The sequence below is a fragment of the Drosophila biarmipes genome, chromosome 2R (genome assembly GCF_025231255.1).
Source record: "Drosophila biarmipes strain raj3 chromosome 2R, RU_DBia_V1.1, whole genome shotgun sequence".
Lineage (NCBI taxonomy): Eukaryota > Metazoa > Arthropoda > Insecta > Diptera > Drosophilidae > Drosophila > Drosophila biarmipes.
Genome location: NC_066615.1, coordinates 14,316,349 through 14,335,278, shown reverse-complemented (window position 1 = coordinate 14,335,278; position 18,930 = coordinate 14,316,349). Strand labels below are relative to the sequence as shown.

Below are 18,930 nucleotides of genomic sequence, written 5' to 3'. Positions count from 1 at the left end.
TGTGTTGGCAGTATAAACCGCGCAGCAGAAAGCAGCACGGCAGCAGCAGCAGCAGCAGCAACACCAACACAGCAGCAACACCAACGGCACGGCAGCAACACGCTGCTGGTGTGCGTGTGTATCTGTGTGTGCCGAGCTGCCAGTGTGTGCATGTTGTTGTCCCGGACTGCGGCTAATTCTGAATGGACTCCCAGGGATCTGATCCTCACCCATCAGATCTGATGGCTATGGGAAGCCCAAGCCGCGGGAGTGGCTTTGGCCAGAGAGAAGAGCCTGCGAGAGCTGCCGGCATCTTGAGTTGGCACCCACACACAGATACTCCATCGCTCTTCTCCGTCCGAATGGCTCGAGAACCCTCCGTCGTATACGCAATGTGAAGCAGCAACTAGTTGCTGTTGCTCTTGGTATTTCTATTGCTGTGGCTGTTGCTGTTGACTTTGCCTCCGTTTCTGCCTTTTTGTTTCGTTTTTCGGGTTTTTGGGAGTGTTTGCCCCGGCGGTTCTCTTTCTTTTTTGGGACTCGACTTTTTCCGGAGAAAAAGAAACTACACATGAATACACAACACCCGTGCATATATCGTGTTCCCGAGCAATATCAAGAGTTGGATAACTCGTGTGTGTTTGCCCTCGTGCTGTGGCTATTTCTATTAGTGTGTGGGCCTTTGGCTTTTTCCACTACCAAGGAGATAAACTCGAAAATGTGAATGGGGCTCATTCACCACGGGGCCGAGGAGTTTGGGACTTCTGTTTGCTCGTCAGCAGGTTACCGGCTTTCTGCTTACTAATGGCCCGAAGAAAACAAACAACCGGTCATCTCGCAACTGTTTCCAGAAATTATGAAATCGTAGCACCCTCGTCGCATAGATAAACCCGGGCACACGGGTAATTAGTAGTCAAAAACGAAAGTCATTCGCTGGCTTGAATTCATTTAAAGGGCCATGAACTGTGGGCAGTCGCAAAGAGTGCCAAGTGCTTGAGGCACAGCCGATTTGCAGGCCCACTGGGATTGCGTTTTTATCAGTCTGGCGTTTATCCGGTTGCGGTGGCACTATCTTCCGGGGGTCTCTCGAACTTTGCTCCCTTTTGGGTGCTTTATTAATGAATTGATTCAAGTACATTCTAGTATCGATATCGTTCCGGGTCAATTCCGCTCTTTTAAGTTATTCTATCGCCTCGACCAATCAGCGTACCGTGCGCTGAATTTGAGTTTTGATTGATAAGCCGCGGCTCGCTTGCCTCGAAAACCCCTTGCTGCAGCGATAAGCGTCCAAAATTTATAAGGCCATGTGTGGAACGTCATAAAAATATATTAGATTACAGAAATTAAATTCTTTTTTAGCATTGGCTGCCCACATCTTACCCAACTTGGACGGATTTAGTGTTTAATCTAATCACTTTAAAACGACGGACATAAATATGTACTTCGGTCTCGATTTGGGTGCAATAAAATATATATTTAAAGTGAGCCTGTTATGCAACAGTCTCGCAGAAGCTTTCCAATTCATTCAGATCCAGATTCATTAACAATTTACGCAGCCTTGCATAGAACATCTGCCTTATCAGTGCAAGTCGGCTATGATTTGACATTTCAGAAATACAATTTCCTCTGGGCATTGGTCAGCAGAGAATTCGTACTTAACATAATTTGAATTAATTCCTTTTCCGAAAATCAAGTTTCCTCGATTTGTTCTAATCAGAAAAAAAAGCATTTCGCGTTCGTGTTTTTCTTTGGAAACTTCAGTGCTGAGAACTAGTGTAAGCCTTGGTCTTACTTTATTTTAAAACAAACACAAAATGAGCCAGCATCTCTTTTTTTTCCAGCAACCGCGAATACCAAGAGGATGATTCATATCTTGAAATTTTGATTATCATAAAGGGGAGCGATCCAAACATGTTGACGCATCTGATCTGTGGTTAAGTTTGGTGTTTGGTAATGACATACATATTTGTGGTTTACATTTAATTGAAGAGTCATTGCCTATCTTGCACAAAAAATTGTTTTAAATTGAATGCAGGTGTTTATTTCTTTTTCAATGGAATTTTAAAAATCAGTTACTTTCCTTACACAATAACACCAGGGCTGAAACTTAAATTGGTTTGGAACGTTGGTAAATCCTTCACAGAAGGTAACACTGACCATAAAAAGTGTGACCAAGTAGCAATGAAACAACGACAGGTTTTTTTTAAATTCATCAACGTTCTGGAGTTATGCCATTTTCTTATAAATCAACTTCTCACCAATTTTGGATACTCCCAAATAAAACAAGTCCAATTATTTTGAATATGTTTTTTGTTTTATAAGTATATGTATCAACTTAAATATGAAAATATTTAACAAATTTCTGTAAACATCGATAGTAGTCTCAAACTATCGATACCGTCCTCGTTGGCTTTATGGCTCAGCCGCGCGTCGGTCACACTGACCCGCCCGCTGGTGTTCCGCAACGGTCACTTTGCCATCCTTCTTTTTATTTCCGCCGTTTGCCGAGAAAGTTGGAAAATCATGGGTGAGTTGCTGAAAAGCGTAGTTTTTGTGCGAAATAAACGAAAAGCGATTGTGCAGAGTGAACAAACGGAGCTGGCAATGCGGCGCGGCTGAAAGAGTAAGTGATTTTCCGCGAAAAGTGCAGAAATACTGGCAAATGCAAACAAGTCGGAGACTTGCGATTCCGCTGGCCCGAAATCTGAAAAAATAGAATGAATCTCTTGGGGAGACGGGCAGAAATATCGTTTTACGCCAATAAGCGGGCTTCTTGCGCACATCACAAGAGTTATTTGCGAGGAATATGCATTTGGCAGTATTTCGGAACCTGCGCGCTCTGTCTAACCTCAAAACCGAAGCCGCCTAAGCTGCCATTTGTTTACATTGTGTTGTTGCACTGCGCATCCGGATTGTCCATAACTAATCTATTTTGTTGGTCACCCACAGGCAAGCCAAGAGGTCTGCGCACTGCCAGGAAGCATGTGAACCACCGTCGCGACCAGCGTTGGGCCGACAAGGACTACAAGAAGGCTCATTTGGGCACCAGATGGAAGGCCAATCCCTTCGGAGGTGCTTCCCACGCCAAGGGAATCGTCCTTGAGAAGGTGTAAGTATAACTGGCCTCAGAGTTGTGTTATGCCCCCCATCCAGAGAAGAGAACCCACGTCTCGACGCCTCGCAGTATATTTTTGTGTTTTGTAGGCTTTGAAACTCAAATCACAGGATTATACTGTGAGATGCCAAGCGTGCCAGCAGCAGAAAGGGATTGAAGCGTATTTATTAATCTCCGCCTGCTTTAGCATTCGAAACTAATTAATTTCCCCTCTCTCCACAGCGGCGTCGAGGCCAAGCAGCCTAACTCTGCCATCCGCAAGTGCGTGAGGGTGCAGCTGATCAAGAACGGCAAGAAGATCACCGCCTTCGTGCCCCGTGACGGTAGCTTGAACTACATTGAGGAGAACGACGAGGTCCTGGTCGCCGGTTTCGGTCGTAAGGGTCACGCCGTGGGTGATATTCCCGGAGTCCGTTTCAAGGTGGTCAAGGTGGCCAACGTCTCCCTGCTGGCCCTCTACAAGGAGAAGAAGGAGCGCCCAAGATCTTAGATGACCACGCATCTATTCTTTTTCCAGACAAGCAGAGTTAGGGTTTTACAAATCTAAATAAACAAAAATATAAACAAACCTGTTAATGTTTTAATTAAATGTGATTACGTTAACTGCATGTTTTTGAGTTTCTTAGTTGCAATAGTGTCTTTCTGTTGTTCATACAGTGTTTAAGACAGGTGTAAAACCAAGAAAGGACAAGATTAATTTGCTGGATTGGGTTCCTTAGCAGAGTTGATCTGAAAAATGCACTTAGCCCTTTAAGGGGCAAATTCTTTAATTAAAAAACAAATAAACTTACAACTTATGATAACTATATAAATTGTGCTGGGCTAAACTATTAAAACATTTTTGTTGCAGTATTTGCTGCCCCTCGAAATACTGCCTAAATGGAAATTTATTTTGTTTTGCCTGCTTACTTTTGAAACATATCTTAAGATTGGATGACAGAAGTAACTTATGTATGTGCTTTTTGACTGACCTAACATATAAATGTTTATTTTTACAATTTGAAGATTATTTTATCACTTTATTATTGTAAAAATCTAGTTTTTTGTGCCAGAATTTACAGCATTTTTTAATAACAATGCAATACAGAAAGGTTAAGTTATTATGTGTGGATTCCTAAATAATTAAATTATATTTAAATATTGTTTTAGAAAAATATAATAGCACCATAAGTTTTTGTAACTATCTGGCAACCCTTTTAGTGCTGCTTTTGAGCTGACCTCGTTTTACAGCACTGTAAGCCGCGGTAATTTAAATTCAAAATTTCGAGTAGCTTTCACCAAGGTTTTAATCCAGAAAACTATACATTCCAGTAATAACTTCATTGTCAACTCATTTGGCAGCCGAGTTGTGCAACGCCGGAACACTCCCTCGCTGCGAACTCGGCGGTCTCCAGGCCAGGCTCAGGTACCTACCGCAGTTGCCACAGCCAAGTATTTCTTACATAACAGAACGGCAGGGCGGCAAGAGCCTCGGAAACAGAAACAGACAGCCATCAATGCATGAGGCCCGGACCTGGACCAGAGCCAACGTGTGCCGGGCTTCATCAGCGATAAGGAGTCGCAAACTGCACCTCCTACCTGGCGGTGCACTGGGAGAAATCCGCCGGCCACAAACGAGTTGGATTGGCGGCACACCAAGCCGGATTTCTTGCAGTGCTCGGGTCCGATCTGCTTATCAATAATTTGTTTTTATTTCCCTTTGCCGCATTTAGGCAGAGATTCGCTGGCGATAGCCGCTCAAGTGTCACACGCCCACATTTTTGGAGCAGTCGATCGTCGATGGAGCGGCTATTTGCACATACGCCGCGCCAATAAACTTGTACCCACCACCGAGGCACGCTTTGATCCGATCCTCATCCTCATCCTCGTTCGCAATCTTTAGCCCCCGCCCCATACCCATCTCAATCCCAGTCCCAATCCGCTGCTCGGTCTTTAGTCTTTGGTCTTTGGTTTTCAGTCTCCAGTCTTCAGTCTTCAGTCTCCTCGATCGGCACACGCTTGTGCAGCGATTCTCCCCCCTTTTTTGGGCTTTTCTTTCTTTTGGTCTGACCGATGCCTCGATGCTACGAGGTTTGGAACCTTTTGCCCGCTGCTCGGCCCCTCTGCACATAAATCCACGAATCCACGACTTGGTCTTCACTTTGCCGGCGGCAATTATCGCGATGTGATAAACAAATATTTTGCATCTATGGCAAGAAGAAGATGAAGAAGCGAAGAAGGCTTTCCCGGCATTCTGGCGCTTAATTATGAACTCCGGTTTGGCCCCCCAACCAAGTACGAGTTTATTATTATTAAATGCGCTGCGCGTGGCCGCATGCACTTTTACCTGCCAACGTACTTGACTCGTCTTCTTCTGGGAGGTTCGTCGCTTTTTCCCTTCATCTTTTTCCTCCTGATTTTTGGGCTTGGCCTGAGCAGTTCGCTGGCAGCAGTTGTTGCAATATGCAATTTGGCTGCTTATCTCCGGCTGGATACCAATCAGCTTGGCCCCAAACTCCGGTGGGTGGAGAGTGAAATAAAAATTAAATATGGCTCTATTTGAATATTACTGCCCAGGTTGCAGGCAGTGCATTTTACTGGGGCAAGCTTCATTGGGGTAATAAGTTCTGAAAAGCTAGCGCATTGGATGGAAGTCTATTTCTGTAAGATTCTTAGATAGGACAAATACCAATACCCAATGTCAAAATATATGTGTTTTTATCGTTTTTATATCAGATCTTTATATCGTCGTTCATAACAGATTGTCTTCCACATTTCGCAGAGAACATTTTATTATTACGGAGTCTTTATAACATCGATTTTGCAGGTTGAGTTCTATACTCTTAACTCGCCTGAATCTCTCCTGAACCTTATTATATTGTAGCTTATTATATTATATCTTATAATGAAGACTGTTTTCTATTCTTTTCATTAAAGTTCCTAAACCCCTCTTTAATAACCTGCCTAACTAGACTCTGGTTAGTGAAGTGAACTTAGTTTAAGTTTTACAAATCCCTTCCCTCCTAAACACCCTCACATAACCTTTGACTAATGACTTTCGTTGCTTTCCATTTGGCAAAGATTGCCTATTTAAGCATTTCCGAATCTCTGGCGAATCTCTCTCCAAAAGACTGTGCCCCATTTGATCCAAATAACACCCTTTTCCCAGAGGTTCCGCGCATTACGATATTTGCATATGGAGCTGGCTTCCGTGTATGGGTGAGATCGCCTCCCCGAGTGTTTGTGGCCAGCATAACACACAGGCACCGCTGTATGTATAGACCCCAACGACATTGGGGCCTCCACCAATTGAAACAAACCAAATGCAAAGTCGTCTCTCCCACAACAAATGGATCGGGGAACAGGTTTTCCATTTCTGAAAGTGAGACTGCGGCTCTTTCGTGGAGATCGCGAGAGAACGAATGAATATTAAGTAAGGTTTGTTTCATTAGATTCAAAAGAACTTGCCGCTGGTGGGGGCTGCGATCTCAGAGCAAGGGTGCGGAATAGTATGGGTATGGTATGGTATAGGGTATGGTATGGTGTGGTATAGTATGGCCTGGGAGTCGGAGCCCAGTCACCTGGTCTTGGACCTGAGCCACTTGCTCGTTCCGCTTTGCTGAGCAGCTGCTGCCGCTCTCTGGCCGCTCTGGCCCAAGACTGCGCGAAAGGTTCCGACTCAGCTTTTCGCTTTTTGGCCTTATGCATCGGGTCTGAAGGCAGAGACACCTCACCTCAGTTCACAATCTGTGAGCTCGCGAGAGCGTCGATCGGTCGCCGAGTTTAGTTGGCCTGCGGTTCGTCATCAGCGTGGTTCATGCGGCTCCGACTTTGAATCCGACCAGCAACTCAAACTCTGAATCTGACTCTGAACCGGGCTGTAGTAGTAGCTGGTAGCTCTCCATTGACATCGCCATCTGCGTCCCCGGTTGTAATCATAAATATATCTACATACAGTCCGTGTGTACATAGGCCCAGTTAGTTGGTGCTGGCTGTCGCTGTTGTGCCGTGCATTTTCATTTTCCCAAGAGTGTTGTTGCTGTCACAGCGTCCGCTGTTTGTATCTTGTGAAATGTCGAAGCCCTTGATTTTAGCCAGCCGATACGATCATTAGTCGAGCCGAAAAACGAACGGGAAAGTGAGCTCGAAGAACCAGGATCGGGCTAAAATCTTACCTTCCAAAACGTCTTTAGAGATAAACGGAAAAACTATCTACGGGGTTTTGAAAGTTATCGTAAAAACCAAGTGCCAAACGAATCGGTTTCGAAAGTGCCAATTTCAAAGTGTTACAAGGGGTTTTTGAAAAAGTACCCCCAACGAAGAAAAAGAAACCCCCCAGTGAAGAGTGCGAATAAAATGTATCCACATCATTAGGCGATTGCAAAATCGTGGCCAAAATGTGGGTTAGGGTCTGAGCCAGAAACAAAACAAAATCTGACAACAAATGGACGCAAATTCACACATGCCGTGGCACATAAATTTATGGTTGGAACTGTAACTGGGCAAAATGCTCGGCCCGGCAACTGGCAGTAGCTGTAGTAGAAGAGCCGCCGAACAACCCACTAAGCCACCCACCACCACCACCAACCCACCGACAAAGGGAAAAAACTAACGGAATAATGCAACATTAAGCAAAATGCTGCTGGCCCTGCAAAAGCAAAGCCTCGACCAACAACAATTTCAACCTGCCACCGCCGACGTCAACATTAGCAGCAGCAACAACAGCAGCAACAACATCTCCAACTACTGCAACTGCAACTGCAACAACATCAACATCAACGTCACCGTTACCACGAACGTCGCCGTTGCCGTATAAAAATGGAACCCTCATATGATCACGAACATCCACATCATCTGCTAACAAATTACAAGTAATATTTACATTTTTCCCATGCTAAAATTTTTTTCTCGCTGTTTAATTATATCCAACCGAAGCGAAGATACATATCTTCAAGATAATAACCATAATGAAAAATGGAAAAGGCGCTCGTGTAGTGGTGAAGAAATTCTCTAGATCGTACCTATATATATATATATGTATGGTCGTGTACATGGGCCCATGACTGGGACTTTTCAAGACTTAGTCAGTCTCAGATACAGATACTAAGATACTAGCGGCGGGCACGACAGCGAGAAACACCGTCGGGGATGTTGTATGGCAAACAAAAAACGGGTATACTTATACGTATATAGGGGCTGTAGTATACAGTACCTGGGAATTTGCTTAGATTTTCCTTGGTGTGGCCCCAGTTTTCAGACCCCGCAGCACTTGCACTTGTGTTCGTATCCGCTTCTCGCTTCACTGTGTGAGTTCTCCTCTCCACTCCGCTCCGCAAGCGTAGATATGTAAATGGTCGGCTGCGAATAACTTAAGAACCGTCTTCGGACGCGGCTCGAAATTGGTCAAGTGGAAAGTAAACCAAGACTCCGCAGAAGACGGGGGTGGAGACCCTGGGAACAAGCGGAGGGCAAGAACGCATAAAAGCCCCGAAAGAGGTTTTCATTTCTGTGTATTTTTGGGCCAGAGGTCATGCGGCTTTGACCATTAAAAAGATTTAGCTCCGATCTACACAGCTTGATAGATACGCATGAGATTATAATATCCGTATATATAGTACAACCCCTATACGCCCATATATATTTCCCATTTAGCTGGCTGACTTTCGTAGTTTCCGACGGGAAATTCCCGTCTACAAATTGGCTGAAATTATGAATGGAAATAAAGCCATGAAATTAAATGAAGTACAGATGAAAAGCTCCGATAGATCCGCACACTTTTCGTAGGAAATTTACAAAAACCCGAAATACCCGAAGATTTCATGGGCGAAAGCTTGTCGCATTTTTTGTCACATTTTTCGAATCTTCCCGTTTGGGACTGGCTCAGCACGTGACAGGGTCACAAATCAACTCGATTTGATGCCATTTCATTCAATTCGATCTCCTATGGCTCCCCCATAAATCAAGTCAAGGCTTCGATCTACCTAAACTTTGCTAACTTCGTTTTCAATCTAAATAGTTTTCAACATAAATATAAAATTCAATGACCAATAAACAACCATCTGTGTATGCGGATTTCCAATCAAGTTTGGCAATCAATTAAGATTTCACTGTGACTAAGTTGGGCAGGAAATCTTCTCTAATTAATCAGCCTTCCTATTTTCTATAAAAATATTTCAATAATTGGGCGAGATTGTCCAAAGTTCCTGGATACTGAATATGCAGTATCAGTGACGTATACCCTGCTATAAGGAAGCATAGTCGTGATATTTTCTGGACTTTCCCTTAGATTTCAAGCAGGAACTAAGCGTTTCATTGACGTAGAAGGAGATTCCAGCTGCTGAACTTCTTGGAACTAAGAGATAAATCTCTTAAAGTGTGTATAAATCGTGTGCCGACAGGTTAATTGGTTAATTGTATTGATGAGTCGGAGGCTATGAAAGGAAAACAAAAATAGCTTGCACTCGGTTCTTAAAAGATATCTCACTGCAGAGAGAACAAATAACCAACCAAATTAAAAATAATTTTTACAAAAGAAAGTTGCACATTCATATTAAAGAAACTAAAGTATTTTGTATTTTTTTGTAGAACATTGGTTATTACTTAGTTCTTTAAACGTTTTTATTGGCTAAAAGATTTCTGTAATCAAGTCTTAAGAATAAATACTGGCCCCTATATTATTAACGACTCCTACAAAGATATTATATTAATTGGTGTCTATTCAGCACTGCTTAAACTTCCCTAACTTTTGTTTTACTTAAAATGTGATTAAACATGGAAGCATCTTAACAAATAATCCTACTCTCGAGGTTACCTTAAATCAAAACGAAAAATTTTAAGATATTAACAAAATTTAAGATAAGATTTGATTATTTTTAGAAAGTAAACTCCTTCACTGCTTTTTAGTTTTCTATACTTTCATACAAAAATTTCATAGATCAATTTTTATCTTTCTTTAATATTTTTACAAACTAAAAAGTTACTTAAAAGTAAGATTAATTCCGTCGCTAACAAGAATTGTTCATAAGATTCTTTTTGTCTAAGTGGTGTTCAAAAATGAAAACAAAAGTGCATTTAATATTTTGAGCTTAAGCATAACATTGTAAAACTTAAAGGCACGCAATATTTTAAACATTATTTTAATGGTAGTGTTTCCGACATTTAGAGTTCCGTTTTATAAACTGAGTTGATACAATCAATAACCTCTATCTTTTTGACAAAAATATCCTTCAGAAGCAGAAGTTTAGACACGTTATACCAATGGATTTTGGCCATCTAAACCTTTTCAATAGTAAACAACCCCAAAGGGGTCCTACAAAAAAATAATAAGTATAATTAACTTGAGCTACATAAACGTTTTCCGCCCAATTACACGCAGGGAAGCTCGTAGCTCCCCGGAAACCATTTTACCCTTAACAAAAATCAGGATTGCAGTCGAGCACTGACCACAACTCCCTTGGAGCACGGCAACCACCCTGATTAAGAGTCCGGCTCCCGGCTAGTTATTTTCGACTCCGCCAACCAGCTAAGTACAGATCCTCCACATGCAATTACTCTACTTACTGGGACGAGCATGCAGCACTGCCTCCATTTCCATTTTCATTTCCATGCAATCCATATAATTTAGTGTACCCCATCAACCTGCGAGGGTGTATCTGTATCTGTAGCTATACGAATATTCCGCTGCGTGTGCTGGTGTGCGTGCTAAAATCCATTAAATTTTTGTATCTTTTTTATGCTCCTAAAATCGCTTGTGTGAGAACTGGGTCTTCGTTGTTTCTTCGACGAATGGAGTGGGGTCTCGAGATGGGGGGATCGGGATCCCAGCGACGACAGCCGCAATATAAACCTCATTAGCCGAACGAAACTCCGCCGACTTCGGCAGCGCTCGGCCCTCGAAGATGGATGGTGATGATGATGCTTCGCTCTTCGCTTGCTTCATTAGTTTAATTATGTATGCCCAGGCCACATACTCGTGTATATACAGTCTGTATATAGGTATACCCAATCCATTGTGCGTACCGATCTCGTTCTCATTCGCAGCGGAGCAGGTAGCTCGCCCCAGCTCACCGCAGCTCACCTTCATGTTCGTGTTCATTAAAGCTAAGATGGCGGCTCTTTGGGCCCGGATGCTGGGCTGTTTATGCTTATTGGTCAACAGCATCTACATATAGATACATATGGGCTTATATAGCCGGCCATGCATATGTATGCGTAAATGGCCGATGCGATCGGCCGACAACTCATACTCATCGCAGGTCCCCGAGACCGGGCCTGCGTCGTTAAGTTATTCAAGTACATCACACCTGGGCCGCAGCTCTGCAGCTCCACAGGTCTACCTACCATACCTACCATACCTGCACCTCTTACCTCCAACTGGAACTGGGCCCAAGTCGTGCCAAGTCGTTTGGGCCAAACTCGTTTTCTTGGCTCTGGAAATCTGTTTTGTATTCGGGTTGGGGCGCCTGCAGCCGCAGCAGGCAGCCAATAGACTGCAAATGGAGCAAATGGAGAGCTGCGGCAGATGCCTCTTCGCCAGGCCAGGCGCTGGCCACACCCACCCCAGCCTCCTCCTCCCCATCCTCCTTTGACTGTGGCCGAAAACCAAAATGGCTTTTATTACCTTGCCGCACCGCTTGCATCCATACTGATGGCAAGCAAACTGGCCCAATGCGATCGCAGATGAGGCGCCAAATGATTTGCCATTCTAGGCATGCAGCTCTTTGGTGGCCAGATCATGGGGTTAAGCCATGCAATCGAGCAGTGATTAGTTCTAGATACAGCTCACTATCAGATCTAAATAAATTATATATCAAGGTTGTTAATTAGCATGTTGCTGGGCAGAAGCTTTCTAAAATGTATATGAGGCCGAGGTGGCTTGCTAATGGGGTATCTTTTCATGGGAACATTAGTTCTAGAGCTTAATCAAGTATTTAGAAGAAGTATAGCAGTTTATATGAATAGGAAAAGGTAAATATGTTACGTATAACATCAGAACATCATCACAATGCTACTTACATCGTAATGCCTAATTAACATTTAATGGGAAGTAGGCCCTATATAATTAACATGATATGGTTAAATTAAACATTCTTTAATACCTTGGAAATGTAAGATAATCTATTATACAGCTCCCACTAAACCTTAACAGAGTTCTACCGTTAAAGTCACAGCTTATTTCTGACAAGTATTCAACCCTTTAGCGCACTACTGATTTCCATATCAATCTCTAAAACGGTCTATGAAATCCACAAAAAAGGTCTAACAAATCAGACGAATAATAGAATGCCATTGTTCTTCAGTCTGGCTCTGATCCCCCAGTGATTGTTTAGAATCCGAGACAAATCTGCCCAATTGTTGTCACATACCTGTCCACAACTCAGAGGATCCCCCGTGGCCCCATCTGCCGAATTGTCCGGCGGCTAGACAAAGGTATTGACAGCTCACCACGGTGGATCTGTCTTAATTACTGTCCCATTTGCTGTGGAATGTCAGTATGTCAGGCCAGAGTTATGCGGCCCCCGAAACGCTTTCTAAAATAAGCCAGGAATATGGAGAATATATCTATGCATTTGGATTAAGGGGAGGCCGATGCCACTCTTTATTACCAACTCCTGTGGCAATTGTCCCCCATCTCCAGACACTGAGCATACCATGTTTGTGTGCATCTGATTTTCGGGATAGGGTTCCCGATCCTCCGACTTAAAAGGCTGTCTTGAGCAGCGCGGCAGAGCGTCACATGAATCACAATATGCTAAAGCGCCTGACACTCTCCAGATCAATGCGGCTTCTTCGGTTGGAAGTTAGCGGCTCCTGAATGAAGCCGCAGCCAGGGGCTTGTTAAAAGGGAGGAGTTGCCTACTTTTGAGGCAGCTTCAGGGGGAGTCCCCCTCTGCCCACTGCCTCCTCCTCCAAAGACCCCTATCCACTTTTACCGGGCAGCACAGCCACCAGAGAAGTCGATGTTGTCGTAAACAAAACGTTCCTTGGGTCCCCAACTCGGCGGCGGACATCGAGTACTCGGACTGGGGACTGGAAACTGGGGGCCGGGGACTCTGGACAGGGGACTGGGGGACAGCTAAGGAGGCTGGCCGCAATGTGGAATATGTGGCATTTTGCAAAGATGTTGACATTTTGCGCGCATAAAAATGCCAACTTACCGGCCACTGTATGTGTCCTATTTTAAAATCAGGGCCATGGCTAAGAAGCCGAAACAGAATCTGAAGCTAAAGCTGAAGTCTCAAGCCGAAGCTAAGGCCGCGGCTGGCTAAGCTGCGCTTTCGTGGATCGTGAGCGGGCTTAGGATAAAGCCAGACCGACTTTGACCAGACAGCCGACAGTTGGGACAGGTTGGACAGCGGCGAGTGGACAGACGGCCCATGTGGAGGCACCACAGGACGGTATAATTTTGTGTACCCCTTTTGGCCAAGCTGGCCAAGTATTTAGCGGCAGCGGCAGCCGCAACCGAATATCAAAAACGTAACGACGTCACCGAAAACCCTCAATAAATTATCGAGCCTTCAGCCAGGGCTGGTCCTTTCCAGCATTCAGATGTGGCCAAGGGGCTACTGAGGGGTCTTAGCCAAGCTTAGGGTACGCCACAGCGGAAATTTGCAACTTTGGCGGCATTGTCAAGGAAGAAAGTCGCCGAAACTAGAGCGCCTAGCTGAAGACAGGGGCACCATAGGGTAAAAGACTGAGCAAAGCGGTTGGAAGACTAGCTGCAAAGACTAAAGACGCTAGGTCTCGGAGGCCAGAAGAATTAGAGCTAGCAAACTAAGAGCTCAGTGGCTGGAAGCCCAGATCCAAAGGCGAACAATTAGGCGCAGTGGTTCTGTTAGGCAGGCAAAAGAGGCTGTGGAAGCTATAGAGACCAAAGAGACTGTGGAGGCCGCGGTCGGCACACAATAGACCAAAAGTGTAGTGGGCAGCAATAAATTCAAACGGTAACAAATCGAGGAGATCGAGGGAGCACGCATACTGCGGCACGGCTCTCGATCCCCAAAGGATCGCGAAAGTCGGGATCTCGGCATCTCGGGAGCTTTGGGCAATATTTAAACTTGTCGTTCGGTTCTGCTCTCCATGCTCCCCAGTGCTGCTGAATTCTTGGAAGGCGAATTACTTTGAAATGTGTCGATATGTCGCAAGTTTTAAAAGTTATGCATAAAGGTCCGGCCAGGCAGGCCAAGGCAGCCCAGACTGCGGCCAGCCTCATTCTCATTCTCAGTCTCAGTCGCAGTCTCGGCCTGGTCCAGAGGCCCAGTCTGAATCCCAGTCTGGGTTCCAGCTTCTGCTCCAGCTTCTTTGCTTACTCCGCGACGGTGGCTTGTTGAAGTCGAAGCGGCCTCCTTTGATAATACAATAGCTGCACGCGCCCAATTTACATTTATGTCCGCTGACATTAAGGAGCGCACCGATCCAGGGAGCCCATGGGCGAACCGTACCGTTTCGCTTCGATCTCCAGTTCCAGTTTGTGTCTCTCTGGTGTCTGATAAAGGCAAAGCCGAAGGTACTCCTTCCCCCAATGCCCCCTGTACAGCATACATACCGCATATACCCCGTACCCGTACGCCCCCGGCCTTTGCGCTCCTCTGTGCGTGCCAGCGACGCGAAAATTGTCAACGTATTTAGCAGCCCTTTTAAATATCATTATAAGGAACACTGCGACGGACAATTTTGCCGACGGTACGTAATTTCCAGCAGTAGCCCCTTGTTCTCTTCTCGGAGAGGGATTAACAACGATCATGAATGCGATACGAGGCGGGGACTCCACCTGAGGGATAACTCCATCTTGATTGGGGCTTAGAGATTGTGTGTGCTCTATTTACAGATATCTACACATACAGTTGTAGCCATTAATAGATTAGAGCTCAAGTTAGTCCACAATACCTATTTAAGATAATTTGCTATGCTATGAACTGGGGATGGCCACCCAAAAGATGATACAAACTAAAAGGGTTAGGCAATATTTTTAAGTGTACGATCATATTTAGGTTATATAAAAGATCATTTTTGGAGTTGTTCACTGCTGATCCATATTAGAATGATAGTTGGAATGTTAGTTTAGATAGGTATATTTTAAAGCTAATATTATGCTTAATAACTTATTTTGAAATTTAGCAAATCAGTCGGTTATGTTCTTTGTTTTAATAAGCTCCCGATAAATACTTAAGAACCCAATTTAGTTTTCAGAACAATTATTTTTTCATTGTCTTTTGTAATGTGACCAGTTTTTAAATGACTGATATTTAAAGTTAAAAAAGTGAATTCGAGATTCTAAATAACTTTTTATACAAATGTATTTTACTTTTAAATAAGTAAAATGTTAAGGTATAAAAACTTTTCGTTTGTCAATTAAAAAAAGCTTTTTCAACCTTATTTAACATAATTAAGATTTGCACTCTTCGGATAATGCCATTGAATGCTCTTAGTAAGCTCGGGACGTCCATCTTCGCGAAGTAACATTTCCCCATCCATGGTTAAATGATTTTCTTTCCTAACTTTCTTCCAGTTCTAAAAAGTACCCCCACGTGTCGCGGACCCCGGAGTACAGTCACTCCACTGGCAGCGAATACCCGGAGCACGGCGGCTATCTGACGGATGGGCGACTAATGCACGAGGGCAACAGCGATGCCGGGATCTACCATGTGCGCCAGGGAAGTGAGCACTCCTCGCCCAGTCTGCACTCGCCAGCCATTCAGAGTTCCGGGTACGAGAACGAGCATCTCAACGAGGCTGTTCTGGCGGCGCACAGCCACTCGCCCATGCCGATGGTGTCCAGTGCCTACGTGGGCGGAGGCACTGCGTCCGGCTCGCTGATCAGCAGCAACATACCCCTCCTGGGTGGTGGCAACTCGGTGCTCAACAAGTTTCTGTCGCATCCACACCCCGGAATGGTGGGCGGAGGATCCGGGTCCATGGAGGACTGCACCTCGCACTCACCCATCGAGCCGGCGTCGATGTGGAGCTACGACTACAAGGGCGATCTGTGCGCCCCGAACTGTGGCTATCTGGAGCGGCACAAGCCGCTGCCCGCCGACCTCAAGTACCGGCCCGGCGGAACCCAGTCAAAAAGTGCCAAAGAATCGCGCATCCGGCGGCCGATGAACGCCTTCATGGTCTGGGCCAAGATCGAGCGCAAGAAGCTGGCCGACGAGAATCCCGACCTGCATAACGCGGACCTCAGCAAAATGTTAGGTAAGACATCGATGGTGCTATATAATACACGTATTTTTCGATTAAAATACCCTACATTCCGTTACAAATCAATCATTTTATAAATTTTTCTTAATGATACTTTTTGTTAAGAAAGTACGTGTACCAGGTTTTCGTAAAAAATGTAAATTTTAATTTTTCTTACGTGTGCAAATTTGGATTTCTTTTTTTCAATTTTACTTAGTCTACCGTTAGGTTCTTAAAGTACTAGGTACTAGATGAAATATTCACTCTATCTATCTATATTAGTAAAGCTATATCAATGAATATTTTATTATGGAACTGCAGAACAAACTGTTTCTAATTAAAAAATGTAATTTAAAAATGACACGAAGTTTTTGAAATTAAATTCTTCAAAACAAAAACCATTATTATCTCTTAATAATGTAGAAATTGATGTGTAATACTTAGAAAGCGTTATATACCCAAAGATAAAAGAACGGAAAAATGCAGGAATATTTTGCAAAGTTTAAGAACATTTTGTTCTTTTTTTTCGTTCAATCACGGGATGGTCTTGGTTTTTGACCGTTGGTTTCTCAGTGTGATTTATCGACATAAACTATTATTTTTACTGATCCAGATTGAAGCAGACTTTTGGTGGCCTGTAAAACTTCCCAAAATGCTTTACCAAGATCATCCGTTTTCAGAGATAATAAAGCCCAACACCCTAACATGTTAAATCTTTACCTCTACCGCAGGAAAAAAATGGAGATCGCTGACGCCGCAGGATCGCAGGCCCTACGTGGAGGAGGCGGAACGCCTGCGGGTGATCCACATGACGGAGCACCCGAATTACAAGTACCGACCCCGGCGGCGCAAGCAGTCCAAGCTGCGGGCCATGCAACCGGGTGGCAAGGAGCAGAGCGAGAGCTCACCCAATCCCGGTACTGGGGGTTCCAAGTCTAACCCGAAGCTGGCCACTCCTCCGCTGGCCACCGCCTCCTCCAGTTATACAACGCCCAGCCACGACGAAAGCACCTGCAACTCCACGACCCAGAATCCCGGTGGAGGCCACTACGAACAGCCGCTAAAGCCCACGTACTCACCCAGTTCGGTGGACTGCTACAGCAATGCGGACAGCACGGAGCAGATCGAATCCCTGGCCGCCAACTGTGCGCCCGCCATGCTCAACGAGTCCACGCCCACAGGCGGAGGTTACGAAAGCTCCTTATTGCTTAAGAAGCTAACAAAGCCATCGCCTAGTCGCGCGGCCAAGTCGCGCCAGGAGAAGCTCTCCAAGTCGGAGGAGAAGAGCAAGGGTCAGTCGCAGGGGCAATCCCAGCAGGGTCTGTATGCCGCCTCCTATCCACTGGCGCCCACATCCGTGGCCGTGGTTGCGGCCCGGGGAATGTACGTGACCTGCAACAATCGAGGTTTACTGGATCATGGTCACTCCGTCAAGGGCACCTTCTATCCCCCGGTTTCCGTTTCCGAGGATGACAGCAGCTCCTCTATGCGAAATAGCATAAGTGCTATGCAGCAGCAGCAGCAGCACTGCAATCTGGCCACGACCACACCCTCCAGCTCCGCCGGACCCATTCCCTCCAGCGAGATGAGCAGCTACACTGTGTCCATGGCGGACAACTGCGGCAATCTGAGGCTCAGCATGAACGAGCTGTCCGGCAACGAGTACTCCCTGTCCAGCGCTAATGCCTATGGGATGCAGTACGAGGATTTCCTGCGCTATCAGAGCAACGACCTGGACTACTCAACGTCATCGGCAGTGGAGCACAAGGAACCCTCGCCGGAGGCGTCGAGTGGCCAGAAGTGCCACAAATACCCGGACACGAACCAGAACTACGATGACTACGAGGCGGAAGCCTATAGTAACGCCATGCTGCCGGCCACGGCGGCCAGCTATTACACCCAACTTCCGTATCCGCCCACATCCCTAACCGCATTCCCGCTCCAGCTGGCTGTGCCGTTCCAGCAGTCGGGCGCAGCTGCTGCCTACGGAGCTCAGCCCATGCAGGGTGGCTACCTGCACTACGGGAACTATGGAGGCTACGAGGGAATGGCTGCCCAGCCGCAGACCCATAGCCAGCCTCCTGTCCAGCAGCAGCAGGCCTCAAACTCGGCGCCGCCCTCCTTGTCAGCGCTCCCAGCTCCCAACCAGACGGTGACCTCGAATCCGGCTGCCATGCAGCAGCATCATCACCATCACTTTGGACCAGGACCCGGTATGGTAGGCGTAGGCGTGGGCGTGGGCGTGGGAGTTGGGGAGATGCTCTTCGAGCAGCAGCAGCGCAAAGACGATGAGATTAGCAACATTCTGGCAGGAGTGCGCAAGACCTGCTACAGCAACTGACTCTGATCGGAGGTTTGTAATTTTGGTAACTAGAGCTTAGAGTTTAGAGAGTGGTTTAGGTAGTCTTAAGATTGATCCCCCGGCACCCACAATGTTCTTCCAAGACCCAACCATAGAGCCTAGACCTAGAACTCTTTGAATTGTACAATTATTAGAAGTTTATAAATATGAAATTTATATAAAGACACAAAATAAAATAAAAACAAAACGAAATAAAGAAAATCCTAAGTAATCGAAACGTATAATCGATTTCAATGTCAGTGTGGAACGTAAGTTCCTGATGACAGGAGTCCTCTTGGGGTGGAACGCGTATGGACCGTGACCATATGACACTGAC

General features: G+C 45.4%; 2 protein-coding genes across 2 annotated transcripts; both read left to right on the top strand.

Moving 5' to 3' along the window:
• Window positions 1–2,379: 2,379 nt before the first annotated feature.
• Window positions 2,380–3,662, top strand: LOC108036227 (40S ribosomal protein S23). The gene is made up of 3 exons (XM_017112238.3): window positions 2,380–2,506; window positions 2,929–3,088; window positions 3,317–3,662. The coding sequence occupies exons 1-3, from the start codon at window positions 2,503–2,505 to the stop codon at window positions 3,582–3,584; spliced, it is 432 nt and encodes a 143-aa protein (XP_016967727.1). The 5' UTR covers window positions 2,380–2,502; the 3' UTR covers window positions 3,585–3,662.
• Window positions 3,663–7,814: 4,152 nt separating this feature from the next.
• LOC108036222 (putative transcription factor SOX-15) lies at window positions 7,815–18,831 on the top strand. Its single transcript, XM_044092300.2, has 3 exons — window positions 7,815–7,944; window positions 15,582–16,267; window positions 16,984–18,831. The coding sequence occupies exons 1-3, from the start codon at window positions 7,892–7,894 to the stop codon at window positions 18,591–18,593; spliced, it is 2,349 nt and encodes a 782-aa protein (XP_043948235.1). The 5' UTR covers window positions 7,815–7,891; the 3' UTR covers window positions 18,594–18,831.
• The last annotated feature ends 99 nt before the right edge of the window (window positions 18,832–18,930 follow it).